The 20,970-nt window shown below is 42.2% G+C and overlaps 1 protein-coding gene across 13 annotated transcripts in view; it reads left to right on the top strand.

The window, feature by feature from the left end:
• The first annotated feature begins 1,356 nt into the window (after positions 1-1,356).
• Positions 1,357-20,970, top strand: part of Tle4 (TLE family member 4, transcriptional corepressor) — a 134,851-nt gene continuing 115,237 nt past the window's right edge. For 3 of the 13 annotated variants that reach the window (XM_060387143.1, XM_060387106.1, XM_060387132.1), the window contains exons 1-4: positions 1,358-2,212; positions 2,783-2,880; positions 3,957-4,020; positions 5,162-5,206. In XM_060387143.1, coding sequence (XP_060243126.1) covers positions 2,168-2,212; positions 2,783-2,880; positions 3,957-4,020; positions 5,162-5,206 — 252 coding nt within the window. In that variant the 5' untranslated portion in view covers positions 1,358-2,167. Of the gene's footprint in view, positions 2,213-2,432; positions 2,527-2,782; positions 2,881-3,956; positions 4,021-5,161; positions 5,207-20,970 lie in introns of those variants that run through there. The other 10 variants (XM_060387115.1, XM_060387131.1, XM_060387079.1 and 7 more) reach the window with 7 other exon arrangements.

Raw genomic sequence — 20,970 nt, 5'->3', positions numbered from 1 at the left:
TCTATGAGCTTCAGTTCTGGGTTTTTAACAAGAGCACTGCAGCCTTCGCCCGGGTGTCCTCAGTGGCCAGCGCACAGAACGCCTTGAGTTGGGCATTAAGCTATTGATTCCTCTGCCGAGGAGAGCATCATCATTAGGAAAAACGGTTTTCCCACTTGTGTTGAACCAACAGCACCGTCTCATCCGGCACGTCGAGTTAGAGTGGGACTCAGAAACGAATATCCCAAACGCAACGACCTCGGCTATAATCCTGCTTGACTTTTTCCTGAATTCTTCCGATTGCCCAGAGGTCAGAGGTTCCTTAGCGCAGCTCGCAAGCTCCGGAACACCCGCTAAGCCTCAAAACTGCTGCGGGCTGCAGCTCCCGGGTCCCGACCCTCCTCCTCTCCTGCCCAGGCCTTCCCGGACTCAGGGGCCGAGCGTCCACGCTCGGGCGCTCTTTCAACCCGGGACTAACTTGACTAGTGCCTCTAAAGAAAGGGAACCACCGCGGAGTCGGCCGGCGGCGAGGGCCCGGGACCGGCCCAGCGCACGCCTCCCGGCTGCGGCTCTAAACCGGGTCGACCGCGTCCGCGCTCACGCGGAAAATTATGCCGGCTCCAGCAGCGCGTAAAATGGATGTGAACCGCACGGAGTGGGATCGGCGCGATCCTCCCTCTCTTGTCTCAACAGGGGTTTCGGCGCGTTGCACAAGGCCGAGCTTGTCTCTTTACGGAGACATCGGGCCCTAATTAGTGCGCACCCCCGCGCGGCCGCCTAGACCGGGCTCCGCCGTCGAGCGGGAGACGAGCCTGGGAGGGCGTCTTCGGACCGGCCTGCAGGCTCGCCGCCGCCGCCATCGCCGCCTAAAGCTGCTTCTAAAGATGCAGCCAGGGCAGCAGCGACAGCAGCCGCCGCGGCTCGCCACCCCACGTTACTTTGATTGACAGCTGAACAAATGTTTCCGCGGTTCGAACGCTCGCGCTAGGGAACGGCGGCCAGCGCGAGGCTCCGCCCCGGGCGGGCCGCTGCGCCCCGCCCCCGTCAGCACCAATCCTTTGCGTTTATTGGTCGGAGCCCGTCGTCACGCCCTGTCCCCACGTGGGTGCAGCCCGTCCGGCCCCGCCCTCCTGGCTCGCCATTTGTCAGCGGTGAAATGATGGGCAGTAACACAGAACGGCGATTAATGTTCAGCCATCTCCGATTGGTTGACGCGGCGCCCTCGCGCCGCGGGAGGGCGGGGCGCCTGGAGAGCGCCGCGGAGAGCGCGCGGGGCTAGCCGGAGACTGTAGTCAATTCGGCCGGATCCGCGGCCGCGGCGGCCGCGCGAGGACTACATCTCCCGGGATGCTCCGGGGCCCCTCCGCGGACGGTCGTGAATATGTATCAGAATGTTAATGATTAGCTGCTGCTAAATTTGGTCAAAGAAGTCACCTACACAGAGCGCGTTGTTAGAGCCGTTCGGAGCGGGCGTTCGGCTGTTGGCTGCCTCCTTTTCCCCCCTCTTGCACACTCGCGTATTATTTTTTTGAGGTGGTGTTCGCGGAGTTTGAAAGAGAATTTTAAAAAGCCGCAAGCGTTTTTCGCTCTTTTATTTTTATAATCTCCCCCCACCCCCTCCACCACCACCACTCCAATTTGGGGCTAAGGAAAAAAAAAAAACAGGAAGGAAGAAAAGGAAATGAAATGTGGTAAAAGAAGCTAAAAGGTGCCTTTTTTTTCGCTGCCGTGAGGCGAAAAAAAAAAAAAAAAAAAGAAAGAAAGAAAGAAAGAAAAAAAAAGCCAACCAACCTCCAGAGGAACCCCCCGGCGCCGCGAGAGCTCTGCCGAACCGGAGAGGAGTTTGCGCTCGCTCCGGGGGAAGACGCGACCGTTCGTCCCGAGGACTAGCGAGCCGGAGCCCGAGCCGAAGGGGAAAACAAAGTTTGGAGCCGGGCGCGAGCGAGCGGGCGGGCGGCGCTCGGCGGGCGGGCGCGGGGTCTGGGCGGGCGCAGGACGGACGGTGCCCGCCGCCCTCGGTGACGCCCGCGGGGAATGCGGAGCCGGCCGCCCGCGCCCAGCCGCCCGCGCCTGCCCGCCGCCCGCGTCGCGCGAGACCCGCAGGCCCGGGACGCCGCCGCCGCCGCGGAGCCCTCGAAGCGGATGAGCCGCGCGCCCCTGCCCGGCGCAGCGCACTAAAGCGGCGTGGATGATTCGCGACCTGAGCAAGATGTACCCGCAGACGCGCCACCCGGTGAGTGCCGCCCGCCCGCCCGCGCCGAGCCCCGGGGCGCCCGCCCGCTCGCCCGCCCGCCCGGCGGGGCCGCTCCGAGGGTGCACGGGGCGGGGGGGGGGGCGGGCGACTTGTAGCCATTTTCTCATTGTTGTCTCCGGAGCCCCGGGAAGCCGCGCGCCGCCGCTCTCCGCCCGCGCGGCTCTCCCGACGGGGGCGGGCGGCGCGAGGCTGCGGGGGAGCCGGCGGCCGGGCCGGGCCGGGCTCGCTCGCCCCGCGGACGCCCGCCCGACGCCATGGCGCGGCTGCCCCCGACGGGCCACTTTCGGTTCCGGGTAGGGAGGGATGGGGAGCGCGGGGGGCCGGCGGGGTTGCGGCGGTGGAGAGCGGGGCTGAGCGGCGGGGCTCGGGGAGGGCCGCCCGGAGGCGCCCGGACCTCTGCGGGCGGGCGGGCGGGCGGGCGAGCGAGTGGGAGGCGGGAGCGGCGAGACGCCCCCTCCCCACCCCGCCCGCCCCCGGCTCCGGCCGCGGACTGTCCTCACCCCCCACCTGCGATGTGGGCTAATTAAATATTTTATTGTTGTCCTTTAGGCACCGCATCAGCCTGCTCAACCCTTCAAATTTACAATTTCCGAATCCTGTGATCGGATTAAGGAAGAGTTTCAGTTTTTACAGGCTCAGTACCACAGGTAACGATATTGACTTTAGCTGATCCTTCTGTTTGCTTAGCTCTTGTCTAGCCCCCCCAACACACAAACACCACCCCCTCTCCCTACCCCTCCAACAGCAAAAAGGTATTACTATTTTTTTTCCCCCTTGTGGGTAGAAAAGGCAACTCAGGGCCTCTTCTCCTTTAGGCAGGTGTAAAGAAATTAAGCATTTTCTTCTCTTGTAAACAGAAAAGGAAGCAGAACAATCGAAACTGAGGAGACTTGGAAAATGCTGAGGCCAAACTTTCGATATTGATTTATTGGGTCAGGAGAACGGAAGGTTGGGAAGATGCCGGGGCCTTTTGACTCCTTGGTTCTTTATTGCTCTGGGTTTGATTCCTTCCTTCTGCCATTCCATGGCATAGTTTGAGAGCCAGGAGAAGTAAGCAATCGAGCCGTTTCATTACTTTTATTAAAAATAAACAACAACAACAGTGCTTTCAAGACTTGGAGGCTCTTAGACTTGAAACATGTTTGTTTCGCTGGATTCTCAATGATGCAGAATTCTTACTGCATAAAAGCAAGAACCCAAACAGGCTGCTGCTCCCAACCCCCATGGCATTCAGCTTATCTGTATTTTTTTGGAGGGAAAAAACATTCATAAGACTGTGTTGATTCTGATTTTCACCAATCTCATAGACTATTAAAGCTACCGCCCCAACCCCCGGGCACTTTTGTGGGCTTAGTTTTTCATCTATATATGTATATATATAATTATCATCGATGTTAATTTTCTTGTTTTAGTAAGTGAATTTAGTGAAGAATATTCAGTTCTGGGTGAAGTTGCAGAATTAAATTGGCTGGAGGGTTTATTTCTTTAAAACATAAATCCTTCTTTCCCAGCCCCCACAGCTTATCCTTATTGAAGAGGCAAGTCCAGGCTGGTTCTTGGCACTCCTTTCTCTCTATCTCTCCACTCTCCTTAGTAAAGTGCTGTTTAATATCATTGATTTGACAATAGGAGGCGATGATTTAGAGGAAGGGATGTGGATTTGGAGTTGAAGGGTGTAAGTTAAGTTCTACACTGTACTTAGATGATTTTATGTCTTGAATAGTCTGAAGCTGGAATGTGAGAAACTCGCCAGTGAGAAGACGGAGATGCAGCGGCATTATGTCATGGTAAGAGAACTGTGTCAGAGAGTCAAAGTGCTCATTAGCTTGGGATACCGAAAGCAAGAATATGTTTTAAATTGCTGGAGGCTGCAGGCTACATCACAGTGGCCCTGTCAGTGTGGTTGAGGCTGTGGGTATGTGTCCATTAACAACCTGTAATTCCAGGTTGTTATAACTCGGATTTGACTACCAGCTTTGATTTAAATTTTCAAAAAGTTCTGTTGCATGGGGTATAATTTTCTGTGCTTTGTTTTTACAGATTGAAAAAAAATGGAAAAAGAACTCATTTATTTTTTGTTTAGTCAGAAGCAAAATGTTTTGTTTGAGGTTGTCTTTGTTGTTTTATTGCTCTTGCTGCAGTTGTAAGCAGACAGTTTTTCTATATGCTCTTAAAATTAAATGTGTTTTATGCCTTTTAATTAATGATTAGGATAGGAAATGACACCAGACCCCCTTTCAGAAATTTTCCTATTTATCATGCTACTCTTGTTTATATTTTTGTGTGCATGCTTTCATGTTCTGTAGTGTTATTTTGGGTCTTAGGAGTACTGATTTGAGCTGCCAGGTTTTCTGTACCATGGTTATACTTCCATTCAGAGAAATCAAATCTGTGTTTACAGAAGTATAATGAAGCACATTTATGATTCAAAAGTATATTCTGTGTTGAAAGAACTTGCAGGGTAACTCATTAATTTTCCATTAAGCTCCTGTGTTGCATGTGTGAGTTGTACACTAAAAACAAGAAACTGAACTGTGAGGTAGCATCACACTTTTCAACAGTTCTTTGAAAACATCAGCATTTTGGGTGATATTTCCGCTCTGCTTAGGAATTAAGAGTCATGTGGAACCAAATGTTCATCAGACTTTTTAAATTTGTTTATGTTAAGAATGCTGAATTTTGACATTTTTATTAGTTTTGTGAGTTTTTCTCTTGGGGTGTGTCTTAACGTGTCTTTAGTTTTTTAAAGTTAGCAATTAGGCATCCTTTGTATTTATTGACTTAGATATTGTGGGTATTTTGGTTAAGGTTAGACCTTTGTGTTAGGATTTTTGTTTTGTTTTGTTTTTTTGTTTACTTGGGCATTTTGAACAAACTGGAAAGATTACTTGAAAGGTACAGATTTAATTACTTTTCCTTCTTTGACAGTATTATGAAATGTCCTATGGGTTGAACATAGAAATGCACAAGCAGGTAAGTTATTTCTTTATAATTATTTTAAGTGACAGTAATACTCATGCACTGTGAAAAGAAAATTGTATAATTTGTGATTTTTCTTTTTTATATTTGTTACGTATACCTGTATTTTAAAAGACTTAATAATTTACATTTTGCTTCTTAAATCAGAATGCATATTAAACTTTCCTGCACTTTCAAAAGTAATATGCAAAACTTAAAGTGTGTATTTTCTTTTTGTAAAAGAAAAAAAATCAAAACTCTCTTATGAAAGAACTTTCCTTGAAAATATTAATAAATAAAATTGTAAATTGTGTGAAACCTTCATTGTATCACTATGAAAAAAATAGAGAGAAAAGTGAGCTGGGAGGATCAAAATGAAATCTGCAGAGCTATAAAAGAAATAGATGTAAAATCCTTGTACTGGTCCCCAGAGACTACTTAGTTGGGTCTTACTAGGAACTCTAGCTTCGACTTCCAAAATTTGTACAGAGTAAATGAACCTGATAGAAGGATGTGATTAATGTTAAGCCTTGGGTCTTGAAATCTAGCAATTAGTTTGCGGCTGGGGGGAAAGAAAGCATTGATAGTTATATATGACTACTACAGCTACCAGAGAGTTTTGTTTTGATTTTTTTCCTTCTTTCTTTTTCTTTTTTTTTTGGGGGGGGGGCAAGATATCAAATGAAATGATTTGGTTTAAGTTCCCTAAATGGAAAAAATAGCCTATGCATTTAGGTGTGTGCTCCTCCTGGGCAATGGCTGTGACAATTCCTCCAGGAAGCATTTTGTTGAAGTCATGTTCCTGAAGGACTACAGGTCTCAGCAGCCATTTCAGATAGATACATGTATATTTGCCTACTGAGAAAGAGGTGATGGGCAACTTCCTGCTTTTCATGTCTTAATTTGCAGGGTCAGGGTGTTGTATGTGCTTTCTAAGGTTAAAGGGTATGAGATGAGGACATCATCAGGCTGTAAGAATTTTCGAAATAGTTGCTTGCCACATGGTCAGAACGTACCCACATTAGTAGTTCATGAAAAGACAGCTTAGACAATAAAGGTTATCAGATAACATTTGGAAATACAAAGTTAAGGAAAATTACCACATTATCTACATTGAAGACTTCATTTCAAGCTTTTCTTACGCTGTATACTACTTAGTTATGCCAGTGTGAACATTGTATATGCTATTTACTAATACATACGTGTTGTAGTTTGAATGGTACATATTTAAATTTTCATTTCAGAACCTGCCATTTCTGTTTAGCTTAGTCATACAAATATTGCTTAAGTAAAATATATATAGCTTATAGATGGACCTTCTCTAGTTCTGCCTCCCAGGAATACAGTTACCTAATTACCTGCTTACATAGTCTGGTTCTTGTACATACTTTTTGCTTGTTTTTTTTTTTTTTTTTTTTTTTTAATGCACCCTTCTAAAATTAGTCTCTTTAAAGAATGGACTAGATTAATGCCCCTTTTTATTTCTTCCTTTTCTGTACTTGCCTTACCCTGACCACTTAGTTTGTGGATCTTGTGCCATCGACACCTATAAGTGTCTCATAGCTGTATGCATTTATTTTGGTATTGGGGTATATATGAGATCCTTTAATTTTACACATTTTATATGACTATAAATTTTGTCATCTTGTCCAGCTGGCCTCAAATGCCATCCATTTAAAATCAAGAATAGCATACTTTGCCTTTTCCCCCCTCTTGCTTTTGAATTCAGTCATATCAAGAATCCCGAGGGCAGTTTATCACATTATGAAATACAGACAGTCCTGCAAACCACCTACTTATTATATTTTCTTTTCTTTTTTCCCCTTAAGCACAGAGGCATATCTATCTTTATTTGTTTTCCTAGCCAGACAGCCGTTTCTCTTAGCCTCTCTTCCAGATGCACTCACTGGATACCCTTGTAATGGAAAGCAGCAATAATGCAAGGAAGTTGCCCCGAGGCATAATTGGGCCTATTTCTCAAGATCGGTTTAGGCTTATTCACTTATTAGATTTGTGTCTCAAAGGATTCAAGAGTACGAGTCTCAGGAGGCCTCAGAAGTACCCTAGTAATTGGTGGCCCCAACATTTGAAACCTTTGTGGGTTTTTTTTTTTGTTTTTTGTTTTTTTTTTTTTTTTTGGTAATATCCCACTGTTCTTGGCTGCAGCCATCCACACAGAGTATTTTTAGAGAGATTTTTCACAGGGACAGAAAATGAAGGTTTTGAAGGAGCCATGACTCTGACTTAGCAAATGGATAAAAGGATGTTAGTATGAAGCAATGGTAAACAGGGAGGGTCTGCTTTCCCCCCTTTCTCTTTGGTGATGCTCATCATTAGTTGCCCTGGGTTGATTCTCATGGAGAACCATAAAATGAAACCTATGGGGAATTTGTCATTCTGAAATGAAAGCTAATGTAATTAGTACCAATTAAAGTACATTTAGTAAATTGGATTTAATCTTAATTAAGCCTGCGTAATGTTGCCAATTTTTAACAATTATGTTTGAGAACATAATTAATTTAAATTTTGGTAACTGAGTAAATAGCATTAGTCTGGTAAAATTAGTGGATTTTTTTTTTTTTAAAGGGGAACTCAGTGACATGACATGGAATTGGAGCATAAAATATGAACGTAATTTTTAGTAATCTTTAGTAGGATTGATGGAGCTGAACAGATGAATCTGGGAAAAAATAAAATCCGGAGAAGTTCAAGTGGAATGTTGTAGGCCACAGTGGGAATTAGTACTTTTCCATTGTCTTCAGTTTTAGTGTGAAAATGGGAGTAATAATTAGGACCTGGGTTAGAAATGACCTGGAATTCATTGTGATGTCTTCAAAGGAGAGTTTTTAAAAATGAAAGCGTGTTGATTCCCTGAGGAGGATTTTCCTGTCTACAGGGTTTTGGTTTTGTTTTAAATGGGATAGTTGACCCATGCTTCTTGTTACTTTCTTCTGATCCCTCATGTAGAGTGGCTCTGGTTGTGTCAGTGACCCTGGGCAGATGGGTTGGTATGTTGCAGTTGATACCACAGCTAGATGATGCTTGTTTGAGTCCTTTGCCTGCAACACTGTAATTGAAGAACTCCTTCCTAATGGAATCAGACTCTGGCTGTTGCCACTCTGGAATGTGGATATTGGATGTAGATTAGGAACCATTGATGTGTGAATTCAACCTGTAGAAATGAAATAGGTGAACATGCTGTGATGTGAAGAGGGGGAATGAGAGTAACACGCAATTTCCTCATTGTTAGTGTTTTAAAATCTGAAGATCTCTTCTGAAATTTATTTGCTTAGTACTTGAATTTTAAAAATCACCAGAAAATGTAAACGTGAAACTTGCACAATTATATGAAAATAGGTGTTTGTCATGTGTGCATATTCTTGTGTGTAATATTTTCCCTTAAAGCAACAGAATTCTTATTTCATTCTAAGTCATGCAAATTTCATTACAAGACTTGGGCCACAACCATTTGAGTGCTGCTAAAATATTAATTGAATTGAAATGAAAGGCCTTGCCAACTGATAGGATATCATAATCATAGCCTCTTTGGTCAATGGTAAATGATGATAAATGACATTAGGAACCTTTTAGCAAACTGTAATAACTTCAAGGAGGGAAGCAGTATGGATTTGCATTATATCTGATACCCTCTAGTACCAAGTGGATTGCCAATACTGCTTGTTTAGCATTTTCTAAGGGCAATAGGATATTGATTTCTGACTTACAAGGAACAGCTCTATTTTCACCATTGAAAAGTATTGCAGGTTGTTAAGAAGAAATTGACTTGAAGAGGCCGACTGCTGCCCATCATGGAGCAAATAAAGCAAAACTGCCGAAGCATGGTGGAGCAGCGAGACGGGCCCTCAGCAATTTGTTGCTATTAATTTACCATGCTCGACAGCAAATCAATCGGCATCTACTTCATCTGCTGGAGAAAATGCTGTCCAGGGCAGATAAAAGGCTCGGCATGGTACAGAGAATAGACTGGCTTGGCCAAAAGGAGGCTGCAGTTAATGTGTAAATAAGTGAAATCAAGGCCACTGTTGCAGAGGAAGCAGTTGTTAATTAGGTTGGTGCTTTTTAGTGAACTATTTTAGAAAGCAGCCTAGGATTTGGAGAAAAAGGAGAAATTTAGTGAGGTTGAAGTAATATATGATTTTGGCTTGACATTCCAGCCTTGAGTGTACTTGATTCTAAGATGCAGTCAATTTACTTGGGGACAGTGCTTGCAGTGGAAGTCATTTTGTTATTTAAAGTTCTGTTTAGAGCAGATTTCTCTTAAGATAACTTTGTCGGGGTTATTACCAATTTTCTTATACATCTTGTATATGTTTAGATTTGAAAGAATGCCTGGAGAAGCAGGTATCTGACTATGTAGATAAAAGTCAAATTTTTAAATAGTAGATTTTTTTCAGAAACGAATATGGCTAAACTCTTGCATATTTGTAAAATGGAAGCATTATCAAAAGTGAGGTGTTTTATTTTAGAATAACTAATAAACCAATGAAAAATTTTGCTTACACAATTTTCTTGAGTTTTACGGCTGTTAAAGAATAATCTACTGCTGGGCCTGGTGGCACACACCTTTCATCCCAGCTTGTGGGAGGCAGAGGCTGGCATTCTTTAAATTAGAGGCCAATCTTCAAAGTGAGTTCCAGGACAGGGCTACATAGAGAAACCCTGTCTTGAAAAAAACAATACAAACAACAAATAAAAACAACAACAAAAAAAACACAAAAAATTTATAATGTCTAAACAATGGTGGTTACTACTGGCCACTGGGCTGAGAAGTTTTGAAGAGGTACAGAGGTAAAATTCTGATGCTTATACATAAACTCCAGGAGGAAGGGAGAGAAAAGAATGGAAACTCTATTATGTCCTTTTTCTCCATTGAGGTTTGAAGCAGCATTTTCTAATTTAAGATTAGTGATCACTGATAGTATTCTGATTAATATTACTGGAATGGAGGTTTTTGGTTGTGTTTTCTTTTTTACTTACCTCTTTCATTTGGATGTTTTGGGGTGGGAGCTATCTTTACTCTCATGTAGTAAATCTAAATGTGTGTTAATTTAAATTAAGATTCCCCACACCACCTTCAAAAAACAAACAAATGCCAAAAAACAAAACCTGCCAGAGGCATTGTGGCAGTTAATACTGCTTCTTGGTCATGACCCAGTGAGCTGATTTTTGCTCTGCAAGAGGATCCAGAAGGTGAAATTTAACCCCCTAGGGTGTGTAGATATGTTAGGGGCCTAGTCTCGAAGTCTTTGGGTTCCCCTTTTTTCCATTCTGTGTAAGGTTTTTAGTTTTGAGGTGCCATAGAAAACTACAGGTTTTTTTTTTTATTTTTTTTTCACCTTAAGTAGTGATTGTTGAGTGGAATGAAGAGTTTCCTTCCAGTGGAAGCGAACATTTATTATATATCTGGCATGTGCTTACCACAGATCTGGGCATACTGCCAAAATTCTTTAATTCTTATAAAGATCCCAAGAAAAGGATTATGTCTAATCAAAGGGTGATTAAACAGGGTCAGATCTGCACATGGTGATATAGTAATAGGTGGTAGGTTGGAATGGATTGCCTGGGAGGCTGCCCTGTTAGGAAATGAATTGGCCATGAATTAGAGATTCAGCCCGACTGGAGAAGCCCTTGGCTGGTAGAATAGTCTTCAGTTTTGCCCTTGAGCCCCTGACCTTTAAACTTCCACCCAGAACCCCTTGCAGAGTCTCTGCAGCTGCCCAGCATCCAAGGCTGGAACCATTCAGGATGGGTTCTCTGTTCTGGCTGCCTCAGTGGGTGGGAGGTCCTGGGTAGCTCTCTCCTGGTCTCCCACTTGTCAGCAAGGAAAGCTACTTACTGTTTCTTGCAAGGAAGTTTTGTCTTCTCCCCTGGCAGCCTGTTTCTTGTTTATTTAGGAAGGGTTCTTCTGTTTAATTTATCTTTTCCTGTGGCTTCTTAGAATGTCTGAGGACAAGAGGGGCTGTTTGTTAATCATCACCTTAGGGTTTTTGAAGGGGAAAGCTGGGAGGGGAAAATGTGATGTTTTGTGGCCTCTTTGTAGTTCAAAAGGAGGTGCTTAGATGCAGGAAATCGCACACAACTCAAACTTTTAAATGAAGGCAGATGCTTTGTTTTTCTTGTTGAGAGAATTTCTTTGTAGCATTCAAAGTCCTATTTTTTACTCACGGCCCCTCATTCTCTACTTCCAGTTGTTTGTTTTACTTATCATTTTGATTGACAAATTTGTATTTAGGCAGGGTAGCTGTGAGCTGTGTTGGAGTAATGAGCTACACAAGAATGAACTGCATCTTAGATGCTTTCTTGGCCTTAGTCAAGGCTCATTGCTACATTTTTTTTTTTCATTTACTCGTGTCTTAGAATTTATCCTTTTACTTTGCCCTATGGAATAGTTAAAGGAAGTTGGTAATTATATGTTAAACATGTGGAAGTTCTTTGTATTTGTTTTTAATAGGAAACTTTTATTGCATTTCATACTTGATAAAACTGGGTTGTGACTTTGGGATGATAATGCTTTTGCTGTTTAGAGAGGGGAAAAAACGATTTCAAAAAGGCACCTTCCTTTATCATTCTTTTTAAAAAGTTCTACAGGCAGAGACACAAATATCTGTCAGTTTGAGGTCAGTCTGTTCTACATAGTGAATTCCAATCCAGACAGGGCAACACAGTTGGACACTGTCTCAAAAAAAAAAAAAAAAAAAGAGGCTGCTGGAGAGATGGCCTAGTGGTTAACAGTGCATACTATTGCAGAGGACTGGAGTGATATGCCCAGCACCCATACTAAGCAGCTTATAACTACCTGTAACTACAGCTTCAGGGTATCTCACCCCATCTCCTGGCCTCCGGTTATCTGCACTTATGTGTATGAATGTGAGTGCACACAATTAAAAAAATACAGTAAAAAGAAACTATACTGCATTTTGGTATTGGAGAGATGCTAGTGGTCTTATATGGACCAGGATATCATTTTTGCAAACAAGGAGCAGGAGACAGCACATTTAAGCATGGACACTGATTTATACCAATGATGACAGTTTGTAAGGTTTATGACTTGTTCAAAGTTGGTACACTGAAGACAATTTATGAAATTATTAGACTAAGGGGAAAGGCCTTAGAAGTCTTAGCCAAAGTGCAAGATTTTGACTTTGCCTTAGTAACAGTTGTCAGTGGGAGTTGCTTTCTGTCTGTAAAGAGGGATTTAGCTGGCCTTCATCACTGCAAAACTATATACCCTTTCTGTTATCCTGGAATTGACCCACAGCACTGATGCAAGGCTCTTGCTATTTCTGTATCACAAAGCCAAGACTTACCTTTAGAGAACTGCAGTGTGTAACCTGTATTCCATCTAGGGGGACAGATGGGCAAAGTATAGATTTTCTTAGCTGGTTGGTCAAAGAAGCACAGGACACCCTTTAGGCACTTTATCCTCTGGGAGATGGGTTATCGCGTTATCTTTTGGGGATTTTTTTTTCTTATAAATACATATGGATTTGTTTTGTGTAAGGGCTTCTGCATCTCAGAAAAAAGACATAACTTCTCTCCAACTAACATTGCTGGCTGCAGGGTGTTCAGAGCTCTGCAGCTTCCTCCTCCTCAACTGCAGCCACCTAGGCAGTCGAGAGGTTGGGAGGGAGATGGGCAGCGATTCTTTGACTTTGCTGCTAGTTTTTCTTCAGACAAGATCTCATTGTAGAGCCTCGACCAGACTTGAATTCTTAATCCCCCTGTCTCCGGGTTCTGAGTACTGAGATTACCTGGTTTTATTCTTACTTTCCAACTCCGTATTCTGCTTATAAAGGTCTGTGGGTTCTTTTGATTGTAGATCTTATAAAGGCCTGGGAACTCGACTAGAAAGAATATTGAGTCCTGTTGTATATTTTAAAACACCAGCACTGTGTAACACCTTTCTTTGCAGAGAGCTTAAGCATTTTACATGCTCCCATAAAGCAGGTAGCAAGTTCAGATCTGTGTGTTTATTTAAGTAGCTTCTGTCAGTAATGTGCCCTGCAGATTGCCAAGCAGTGTTGTTCCTCTGGCCTCCTTAACAGATGACACTAAAGCTTAAGGGCTTAAGAGACTAGCCTCGTGTGACAGTCGGGAAGGATCAGCACATGGGTGGGGATACCAGAGTTCACAAAGGTCAGTGAGTAGGCCTGAGGTCACAGGAGAGCCAGTGGCTCAAGGGGAAATAGAAAGTTTCTTAACTTCCCTTTCTAGAGTTCTCACTATTGGCCCAACTGTTTTTAAGTAACAAATAATGTGCTCTTTTCTATCAGGTTCTTTGCTTTCTGCAAGGAGAGAAGTAAGGCACTGAGGTGTCAGCCTATGAGCATTACACTGTTACCTTTGGCGAGAGATCTGATCTGCTTGCTTGTGTCTGGATTCAACTGTTCCCTTCCCTTCAGTGTCAGTGCCCCACCCAGGGGGAGTCTGGGATCAGCAAATTGAAATCTAAAGCTGAGATCCACTTTTAGCAGAGTGTTTAATCAACCTGGCTTCTCCCTCATTCCTGAAGCATGCCACACAAACAGGCTGTTCTAGACACACACTTGTTTATTACCCGTTTCCCCTTCCAGTCACCATGTAAGCTCCACTTTTAGAATTGCTTTCTGCAGCATGCCTGAGTATGCTGATGCTCATGCGATAGCTGCAGGAGAGAACACTGGCATTCAGGTAGTAGCTCAGCCCGTGTGTGCTTAGTATTTTCTCACGGTATATTTGGGTTGCAGGGTAGACAACCTGTACCAAACCTTTAAGTCTGGTGGTTCTTTTAGTGAAGTTTGTATAGGAAAGGGACATGGAGAAAGAGGAAGTAAAAACAGCTGAACATGGGGTTCAGGAATGAGAACAGTTAAAGTAGAATGTGTATTTTGGTGTGTTCAGTCCTTTAAAGTTGGAAACAGGAATCACTGCTAACTGAATTTAAAATTCACTTTGAAGATCCTTCTTACTAGTCAGTATATATTTGAAGAGTTCTACTATTAATAACTGTATATGTGGCTTGAATGTAAGAGGGGAGATATTGATCTTTACTGTGTATATTTAGCTGACTTTCTCTCAAGTCTTCTAGTTCTGTTAGAGGGCTGCAGAAGTTTTGAGGTGATGATAGTTTAGGTAGTGAGATGGTATAGTATTGTTGAAAAAGTATAATTCTAATAGTAAGCAAGTTTCTATAGTTTATTGTGCAGGTGGTCATTCTTTTCTACTAACATTATGAAATTATAGAATTATTATTTACTTCAACTTTTCAATATGTGATAAGGCAGAGATGTAGAGAATTGAGAGAACTGCAGTAGGATCTGCCAGCCATTTTGTTTCCGTTCTGGGGGTGCAACTGGCCGTGCACATGTAGGCAAGTGCTCCGCCACTAAGCTGCACTAAGCCCAGAATGTTCTTTGTAAAGTTTTCTTTTAAATTTTTAAGTTCATAATTCCCTGTTAGTCTAAGAAATGTATATTTGCTTATATAGTACTTTATATTTTGCAAGATGCTTTTACCATCTCTCCTTTAAGCCTTAGTAACGTCAGAATTACCCTCATCCTGTCCATGAGTAAACTGAAATCCAGATGTTAGGTACAAAATTCCACAGTTAATTAGTAGATGATTTTGAGTGTTTTGATTCTCTTAGGATCAGTGTTCAGGCTAAAGTAATGTTCATGTAGACTTAGAACAGGTATTGTCAAATGTGTACATTAAAATGTACGAGAACTGATTTAAAGTAGCCAAGTTTTATATTTTTCCTTTGGCGTTTACTGTTTGAATTTCAAAATTGTATGAATTATAATGTGATTTGTAATAATTTCTTTCCAGGACAAGTGTGCAAAGGGGATATGTAGGAGTTTATTATCTGTTGTGTAACCAGCCCCTGGTTGCTTGATGATCACAGGCTTTAGATAGCCTTACTTGTTTGAGATTGAGATTTGTAACAAAAGCATAGTACCTTCCTTTTTCTTTTAATCACATGAGAATGGCTAGATAACTGTAGAACTTTTGGATCCCTATCTGGAGTGGGGATAGGGGATAGGTGAGGGTCTTGGCACTGAATGTTTAATTGTATGCTCCCTCCCACCCCCCTCCCCTGTCCTGGGAATACTTTGATCCAGAAAGAAAATTGAAACTCAAGCAAAAGTAAGTTCAGAAGCCTCTTGCTCCAGAGCAGAAATCTCAAACCAGGGCTTTCCCCAGGAGACATTTGGTGGTATCTGTTGGTACTTGAGGTTGCCACAACTTAGGTTGTCCACTGGCTTCTAATGGGTGCAGTGCACATGGCAGTCTCTACATCAAAGAGTATACACCCTAAAATTTCAGTAGTGTCAGGGTTAAGAAACAGCTCCAGAGAGTAATACTAAAGAAAGTAATAAAATCCTTTTAAGAGTAGAGGAGACCTTTTACTCTTCAGCTTCTTGATGGATTCTTGATTTCTACCAGAACCATCCAGATGGTTGTTGTTATGCAAGACCGAATGTTTTTTCATTGACAATATTGGACGGGCACTTTTATATGAGGCTCTTAAAAGACACTAGAATTATTCTTAACCCTTTCCTAGAAGTTTTCACAAGGATTGACTTTTTCAGTCATCCCAGCAATCCCCCCTGGACACCAGTCTGGGCAGTACCAAGATAAATATTGTAGATTGGGCTAGTTGAGGATTCTGTAGGCGCTTTGCCTGATTTGCTCTAGCAGCAAAGGGACCAGGACACATCTTGCTGCAAATTAGTCCCTCTGTTCTTTCACAGAGGTTCTGCTTAGGGCAAAGTCCATTGCAGTTGACTTTGTCTAGTTCTAATGAAATAAAGTAGATGTACCACAGTTTCTCCATCCATTCTTCAGTTGAGGGACATCTAGGTTGTTTCCAGTTTCTGGCTGTGACAGCTAAAGCTGTGAACATGGAACAGCTTTCGGGTATATGCCCAGGAGTGGGATAGCTGGGTCTTGAGGTATGGCTACTCCCAGTTTTCTGAGAAAGCGCTAGATTGATTGCCAAAGTGTTTGTACAGGTTTGCACTCCCACCAGCAATGGAGAGTGTACCTTTTTTCCACATCCTCACCAGCATGTGTTGTCACTTGAGTTTTTGCTTTTAGCCATTCTGACAGGTATAGGATAGAATGTCAGAGTCGGTTTAATTTGCATTTCCCTGATGACTGAAGACTTTGAGCTTTTCTTTAAGTGCTTCTCTGCCATTCGATATTGCTCTTTTGGAAATTCTCTGTTTAGCTCTGTGCCCCATTTTTTAATTGGGTTATTTGGTTTGTTGGTGTTTAATTTCTTGAGTTCTTTATATATTCTGGCTATTAACCCTTTGTCATATGTAGGATTGGTGAAGATGTTTTCCAATTTATAGATTAACGTTTTGCTCCATTTATAGTGTCCTTTGCTTTACATAAGCTTTTCAGTTTTAAGAGGTCTCATTTGTTAATTGTAGATCTTAGAGCCTGAGCTGTTGGTGTTCTGTTTAGGAATACTACTGAGCCATTAAGAACGAGGAAACAATGAAATTTGCAGGTAAATGGATGGAACTAGAAATGATCATCTTGAGTGAGGTAACAAAGACCCAGAAAGACACACATGGTATATCCTCACCTAAAAGGGGATTTTAGTTGTATAGTACAGGATAGACATACTACAATGTATAGAGCCCAAGAAGATAAGTCCGATAGACAGCTTAGGCTTCATGTCTGTCCACTAATTAGGGGAGTGGGGCATATCTCTGACACAGACTATATTGCCTGCTTTTTGATCGCTTCCCCCTGATGGGACTTCCCTACAGGACCACAGGGGAGGTGGATGAGCTCAGTCTGCATGTGAATCCATGAGCTGAGGTGTTTTGGTAGGGGGCTCTCCTATTCTTCAGAATAGGGGACAGGGATGCAGGAGGGAGAGTGGGACTGGGAGGAGAGGGAGGAACCTGTGCTCGAGATATAAATTGAATTAAAAAATGGGGAAAAAAGAATTATTGTAAAAATAGAGTTACAGAAAAAGAAATAAAGTGGAATCCTGAGTTTGCTAAGTATTTAAGTCTAAAACGTGGTGAATATAAATTTAACACAAAATAGTTATCTGAAAGGAGGGAGCCTCAATTGAGAAAATGCTTCCGTAAGACCTGGCTATAAGGCATTTCCTTTTAGTGATTGATGAGAGAAGGCCCAGTCCATTGTGGTAGTGCCATTCATGGGCTGGTAGCCCTGGCTTCTAGAAGAAAGTATGATGAGCAGCACCAGCACCCTTCCATGGCCTCTGCATCAGCTCCCACCTCCAGTTCCTGCCCTACTGGAGTTTTTGCCCTCACTGCTTTGATGGAACTGCTGTGTAGACCTGTGAGTGAAATAAATCCTTTCCTCTCCAAGTTGCTTTTGGTCATAGTGTTTCACCAGGGCAGTAGTCACTGTAACTAAGACACATAATCAGCGATCTTGTGAGTTTTTTGTTTGTTTGTTTGGTTTTGAGACAGTGTTTCTCTCTTATGTAGCAATGGCTGTCCTGGAACTTACTCTGTAAATCAGGCTGCCCTCTAATCAGAGATCCGCCTGCCTGCCTCTGCCTCCACGGTGCTGGGATTAAAGGTGTGTGCCACCACTGCCTGTCAAGCTCCAGAGTTTTATTTACTTTTTTTTTCTTCCTGTATTGTGCTGTGAATGTAGTAGACTTGAGAGCTTGACTTGAACATGTTTGGAGTGTGGCTTTTTAAGCATGTCTACCTTGAATAACAGAAAACAACCTTTTCTTTGCTTTTTTTTTTGGGGGGGGGAGAGGGTGCTTATTTAGGGTTTTTAATGGAGAAATTGTGCTCTAAGAATTCCAAAATACCTCAAGTAAAAAGGCTCGTCTAGGTTGTGGAGTATAGAGTGAACACTGCAGCTAGAGCGGCTGGGTTGGTTATAGTACATTTTGCTACAAAACCTTTATTTGCAAATGGGTGATACAGCTTGTCTGGTAAGGTTCTGCTTTAACCAGATAAAACTGAAATGAATAGAACTTTTTATACTTCAAGCAAGAGCTTGAAGGCTGTTTTAGTTGAGGATGTGATTGGTAAGATAATGTACATCCTTGCCTTCAAGGTACACTTCTAAATCCTTTGCTTTCTTTGGTATTTGACATTTCATACTTTTGTTGCTTTCTTCCTGCTTATTTGAGGCTCACTATCACTTTACATGTGAGCGTGCACATCCTCCTCCGAACTTTAAACCATGTCTTGACTACTTAAAATATGTAATACAATGCAAGGGCTGTGTCAGTAGTTGCTATATTGTACTTAGGGAGTACTCTGAAACCATCTTTATAAGTTGACATAGTTAGCTTCTTTCTGTTTTTTTGTTTTTGTTTTTTTGATACAGGGTTTCTCTTTGTAGCCTTGGCTGTCCTGGCTTTGTAGACCCTGCTGGCCTCAAACTCAGAGATCTGTCTGCCTCCCCAAGTGCTGAGATTACTGACTTGTGTTGTGAAGTCTTTAGCAAATATGAAGCTGAGTCTAAATTTGCTTGAAGAACTATGTTTCAAAAAAAAAAAACACAACAATTACTTCTGTTTTTCATTATGTTTCAGAAGAACTAAACACAGGAATTATAATAGATTCCTTATTAAATGAATTATTTATGTGTGTTTAATATCTCCCCCAATGTAGTGCACATGTTATGGTACCCTTTTAGATACTTCTCAAGCTTCTGTAGTTGAGTGAGAATAGCAGTTATAGTAAGAAAAGTTGAGTACCCATGGAATTAGGAAGCCCATAGAGAACATTTCGGGAAACCAAAATATTGCTAGGTGGCATGAAGCCACAGATCTGGTCTGAGGAGGGGTGTGGTGTGGTTTTACTGCTCTGTCATGCAGCCTGTTGTAACCATCAGAAACATACATTGCTTTTTGGGATGTGAGATGTTTTCTTCAAATCTGACCACAGCTTTAAATTTCCTATCACGGACCCACATAGGTAGTGTTAATTTGGGGCTATTTGAATGTAATGGCATGATCATCAACAAAAGAATCAACAGTGGTGGTAGAGATGTGTTCCTGGGTGTGCGTATCATGTATCATGAGGAGATGCTTTCTCCAGTTTCTTTTCAGTTTCAGTTAGATTGAGCTCTTTAAAGATAGGGTTTACATGCTTTGTTTTAAAGATAGGGCTTAGATGCATTGTTTTTGCTATAGGAAGTAACATTAAAGGAAATTAAATATTCACAGAATTTCGGCAAGCTAAAGGAGTTACAGTGGACTAGGCAAAGGCTCAAGATGGGGACTACATTGTCTCCCTCTGTCCACTGTCCCTCAGTGAATACACCAGTCAGGTTTCATGGTGAATACCTGAAAATAAGTAGTGTGTGTGTGCTTTTATTTCACTTTAAAGTGTCAGGAATATATATGATAGGTAACTTGATAAAGATTTACTTGAGAAAAGACTTGTCTGTACTGATCATGCACAGATAGCTTTATCTTTTCACTGTTCCCTAAACAGTGAAGTAATAATTACTACTCACAGTACTTACATTGCATTAGCTACTTTAAGTGTGCAAGAGATGAATTAAGAGTATACAGGAGTTGTGCGCAGCTGCCGAGTAAGTACTAGACCTTTTTGTGTAAGGGACTTGACAAACCTGTGACTGTTGGTACTTACAAGTACTAGAGGCAGCTCACCGCAGACAGGTACATTGGAGGTCCTAGAGACAGTTTTCTATGGGAAGAACAGGTGGTTCTCACCCTGTGGGTCACATATTAGGTACATTAGGATTCATAGCAGTATTAAAATTACAGTTATGAAGTAGCAAAATAACTTCATGGTTGAGGGTCAGCACAATATGAAGAACTGTATTAAAGGGTCGCAGCATTAGGAAGATTGAGAACTGCTCCAGGCCTTCACTTATTTAGTTCCTAAGTAGTGTTACAGCTGTGGACAGTTAGCTTTTCTTAAGCCAGAAAGAAAGGTAAGAAATGTTTTATTTCTTAGGGCTGTGTTGGAGCAGCATGCTGCCTTGGAGAAACAAAATAAAACTTAAGGCAAAAGAAGACAGAGTTTAGGATTTAGTACTGTTAATTGTGGAATAGAGTTACCCAGAGCAAGATCCGTGGACTGGGGCAGCTCTGTGAAACTTGGGTAAAGAGATAAGGAAAACTGGAATATAAATTAACGTGTGTCTTCTTTTGTGGACAGTGTCTTATTCTTTAAAACAGGAAACAAAACCCCACCCATATGAACTAAATAGTAATTGATTTACATCTTGGCCAAATGCCCTTTCCTGTTTTGCTAATTGGTGATAATCTGGGGGTGGACAACTTTTTAGAGTATGTTGTCAATCAAAGGATTCATCAAGGTTATCTATAAGGTGAATGTCTAAGTGTAGGCTGAGATTGAACTTCATAAAATAAAATGATTTATTTATTTTCTGTAAAGTGTGATCTTAAATACATACAAAAAGCAAGTTAAGTTAAAGGTGTGATCAAACTCTAGGTGGCATGTACATGACAGCATGGTTAAGATATTTGACAGGTTCACAAGTTGGCCGCGCTGGGCATTGCAGGTTGTGCTTCTGTGAATGTAAAACTTGTATAAATTCTTCTAAATACTTGTAAATTCTTTCAGAGAGTTCTCCTTTCCCCCACTTTTTACCATCTACTCAATGAAAAGAACATTTTTATAAATCTCACATAACTTTTATTCTATAGTCTTAAATTTTAGGACCATGTCATCATCAAAGAAGCTTTAAAATCAATCTCAACTGTTCCTCCTGCACCTGGAAGCTGCTGCTACTCCTTACTACCATGTATAAGTTTT

The sequence above is a fragment of the Meriones unguiculatus genome, chromosome 1 (genome assembly GCF_030254825.1).
Source record: "Meriones unguiculatus strain TT.TT164.6M chromosome 1, Bangor_MerUng_6.1, whole genome shotgun sequence".
Taxonomy (NCBI): domain Eukaryota; kingdom Metazoa; phylum Chordata; class Mammalia; order Rodentia; family Muridae; genus Meriones; species Meriones unguiculatus.
The sequence above is the reverse complement of the archived record's forward strand: the minus strand, read 5'-3'. Positions and strand labels throughout refer to the sequence as shown.